Source organism: Sinocyclocheilus rhinocerous, unplaced genomic scaffold, assembly GCF_001515625.1.
Source record: "Sinocyclocheilus rhinocerous isolate Xijiao unplaced genomic scaffold, SAMN03320098_v1.1 scaffold3468, whole genome shotgun sequence".
In the NCBI taxonomy this organism is placed as follows: Eukaryota; Metazoa; Chordata; class Actinopteri; order Cypriniformes; family Cyprinidae; genus Sinocyclocheilus; species Sinocyclocheilus rhinocerous.
Window position 1 is genome coordinate 381,032 of NW_015657489.1, and position 3,628 is coordinate 384,659.

At 41.5% G+C, this 3,628-nt stretch overlaps 1 protein-coding gene across 7 annotated transcripts in view; it reads right to left on the reverse strand.

The window, feature by feature from the left end:
- LOC107721042 (intraflagellar transport protein 74 homolog) overlaps window positions 1-3,628 on the reverse strand; it is a 17,442-nt gene that overhangs the window by 4,026 nt on the left and 9,788 nt on the right. For all 7 annotated transcript variants that reach the window (XM_016528897.1, XM_016528896.1, XM_016528895.1 and 4 more), the window contains exons 11-16: window positions 2,871-3,014; window positions 2,749-2,789; window positions 2,469-2,548; window positions 1,424-1,477; window positions 999-1,096; window positions 778-904 (exon numbers count right to left, since the gene is read on the reverse strand). In XM_016528897.1, the coding sequence (XP_016384383.1) occupies window positions 778-904; window positions 999-1,096; window positions 1,424-1,477; window positions 2,469-2,548; window positions 2,749-2,789; window positions 2,871-3,014 (544 nt within the window). The remainder of the gene's footprint in view (window positions 1-777; window positions 905-998; window positions 1,097-1,423; window positions 1,478-2,468; window positions 2,549-2,748; window positions 2,790-2,870; window positions 3,015-3,628) is intronic.

Below are 3,628 nucleotides of genomic sequence, written 5' to 3' on the forward strand. Positions count from 1 at the left end.
ATTTATTAGCTTGTTTACCCGTGGGGACCACAATTTAGGTCCCCACCGTGACACGAGTCCCTATGAGTCTGTGTGTATTCAGGTTTAAGTCCCCACCAGAATAGAAAAACAGGTACACACACACACACACAGACAGACACACACACACACACACACACAGACACAGAGACACACACACACACACACACACTTCATGTATTTCCGCAGCTCCTTTAACCTCTGGGATGAAAGCAGGGTTTGAATTACTGGAAATATTTCTCCATGAGCAGCAGTCATTATACAGATCACTGCATGTTTATTAATGTAGTGCAGCTTTATGACTAACAGTTGAAGTTCTTCCTCCTCACAAATATTGCCTCCCTCTCTCTCTCAAACACACACACACACAGCAAATGTCTTCAAAATCTGTTTCTGCTGGACTGTGAATATGAAATAATACAAGATCATCAAATAGAGACAAACAATGCCTGACTGCTAGGAAGAGAGACACTCAGAGGAAGCCGTGTGGTGCGTTTCTCGATGGCTCCGAGGAGATAAGACCATGTTTGGGAATTAGAGGAGAACGTCTTATACAAAAGAAGGAAAGGCCCTTCACTGGCCAGCAGCTCACACCTTAATAAATGACAGAGAGAGAAAGAGAGGAGGATCTTCAGCTGTTCACACAGACTGATCTGACGGTGTTCCTCATATAGGCCAGACTTACACAGACATGAGATCACCCGCAGACAGCCGTGAGAGACGGACAGCGCTGGAGCAGACAGATAGAGAGAGACTAACCTGAGGAAAGGCCTTTCGCTGTGCTTTGAGACTTCTGCATCTCCGTCTCTTTGAAGCTCAGATCCTCCTGCATGGACCGGAGCTCTTGAGCTGTGACTGCTGACAGCTGCTGCAGACGATTGATGTTCTGGAGAGAAAAACACACAGTGCATGAAAAAGACAAGTGAATGCCTGCTATGTTGAAGAGTGTCTGGCCTGATGCGAGGTCAGATGAGCCGTACCCTGCTGGAGTGCTCCAGTAACGCCACGATGCTGCTCTGTGCGTCTCTGATCAGCTGCTGCTCCTGAGATGTATTCTCCTCAAACGTGTTCAGATATGCTGTAAGAACACACATGATCAGCTCATCAATCTGATAATACACACACGGGTGGATTGTTTAGACTTCAGGTTGGCCCTGGATGACCTTTGATTTGGCCCATAATTTCTTACAAAAAAGAAAAAATGCCATTAAAGCATATCTTCATTTCTTATTTTGCTTTAACATTTTTCTTTTATTTTTGCATTGAAAAGTAAAAAAACAAGTGAATTTGATAAAAAAAAAACTATTTATTTAAAATTATTTAAAGATATTTCATACATTTGAATGTAATAGAGTTTTAATGCAACATTTACATTCAGCATTGTGTGAAAGTGACAAAGACTCACAGTCGATTTCCTCTTCTCTCTTCTGCAGCTCCTTGTACTTTTGGGTTCGTTCCCCTGTGGATTTAAATAAAATCACACTATAAACCACACTATTTATCACTATTTATTCACACTATAAATCACACCCTTTATACCAGGGCTTCTCAACTCTGGCCCTCGAGGTCCACTTTCCTGCAGAGTTCACCTCAAATCTTGATCAAACTCACCTGCCTGTAACTTTCTAGTACTCCTGAAGAACTGGATTAGCTTGTTCAGGTGTGTTAGATCGAGATTTGAGAAACTCTGCAGGAAAATAGACCTCGAGGGCCAGAGCTGAGAACCCCTGATTTACACTAAAAACCGTATAAAAGAGTGCATAAGTGTACACAAACTGGGAGGCAGGCTCCTTCGGTCTGCCCAATCATGCTGAGGTAATAAGAAGGAAGAATCATAATTATTATTATTATTAAATCGTAATAAACTTATTTTATTATTTTTTGTTCTGAGTATCAGCACAGTCATAGCAATATTCATTCCACTAAAGACACATTAAAGCCTACATTAAAAATAAATATTATTGTAATGCACTTATGGCTGAAAGCTCCATCAGTACAGAGTTCTAACCAGAGCCAGGAAAATCAGTCCCATCAGTCTGATCGAGTCCTGACCCTAGCAGTCTGTGAATTGAAACAGCAGCAGACACTGAACGTCCAGCGCACACAGCTTCACTGATCATATTAGATGCGTTTTCATTTCCATGCACTGATTGGTGCAGGCAGGGTTTTTATGTACATGATCAAAACATTCATTTTACAGCTTGCCATTAAACTTCAAAGCTTCACTGACCATGTGCACAAACCTCAACCACTAAAGAAAGTGCAAAACAATTCTGACAAATATATTAATTTTGATCAAATATTGAAGAATCAACTGAACAACTGAAAACAGCAGAGCTTGAATCAGGCTTGTCATCTACTATTGTCCCCTTCACCATTCCTTTCTCTCTAAATCAGCACAGATCATCCCAATTAAATGAATGTATTTTCATATTTAGAGAAAACAGCACCTTGATGTTCCTCCATGTCCGCGTCTAGTTGTCGCATCTCTTCCGTCAGATGGCTAATTTTCTCACGTACCTCGGACAGCCTGCATAAAAACAGGATGTTAATTTTGGTCTTTTTTATGAATCAATCATAAGACATACACTGTATAAGTAAACATGATAAACTGCTACGAAAATTGCATACAGCACATGGGAGTTTTCAGTGCAGTGATGCGCATCTAACGAGTGAGTGAATATTCACGTTTGAACAAAACAAACACGCATGTGTTTTAGAAATACATACTGTCGTTCCATGCTGGCTATTTCCTGGTTGTTTTCTTTCACCTGAAACCAGCAAAAGAACAATCGTGAAGTAAAGTCACTTGAAATATTTTAATGCAAAATATAAATAAATGATTTAGAGACCTGTTTAAAGAGGCTTTCTCGCTCCTCTTGTGGAGAGCCCACGGTCCTGTCTTCCGCCTGCATGGCGTCTCTACGGTTCTCCAGCTCCAGTAGCTTCTCGTGCAGCATGACTGCTTCCTGTTTGGCCTGAGAGTGAACCAGATCCTGCAAGCACAAGACACAAGAGTGTGAATGTTTGTAGCAGCAGCGATTTCTAATGTGACATACAGTGTACAAATCAGGCAGTTTATTCCACTTCATTAAAGCTCTCCATAACTGAACTCATTTTACACGGCTGCCGTAAAAGGATTTGACAATAAGCACTGAACATAGGTCTACTGTCACTCTGTCAAAGGATTCAACTTGCAAAGTATATGTGAAGCAGCTGCGTGTTGTAACCTATAACAAACATGTCTGTTGAGAGCATGAATATAGTTGCATCAAACACGCTAACATAGTAGTACAGTGTTTCCTTACAGCCAAACAAAGTCCTGATTCATCAAGAGTTCACTGGTGAAACCGTGTGTGAATGTTTATAATTTGAAAGCAAGGAAAGACTGACAGCTTCTACAATGTTGTGTGCGTGTGTGTGTGTGAGAGTGTGTGTTTGTGTGTGTGCGTGTGAGAGTGTGTGTGTGCGTGTGAGAGTGTGTGAGTGAGTATGTGTGTGTGTGAGAGAGAGTGCGTGTGTGTGAGTGTGTGTGTATGCGTTTGAGAGTGTGTGTGTGTGAGTGTGCGTGTGAGAGTGTGTGAGAGTGTGTGTGTGCGTGTGTGTGAGT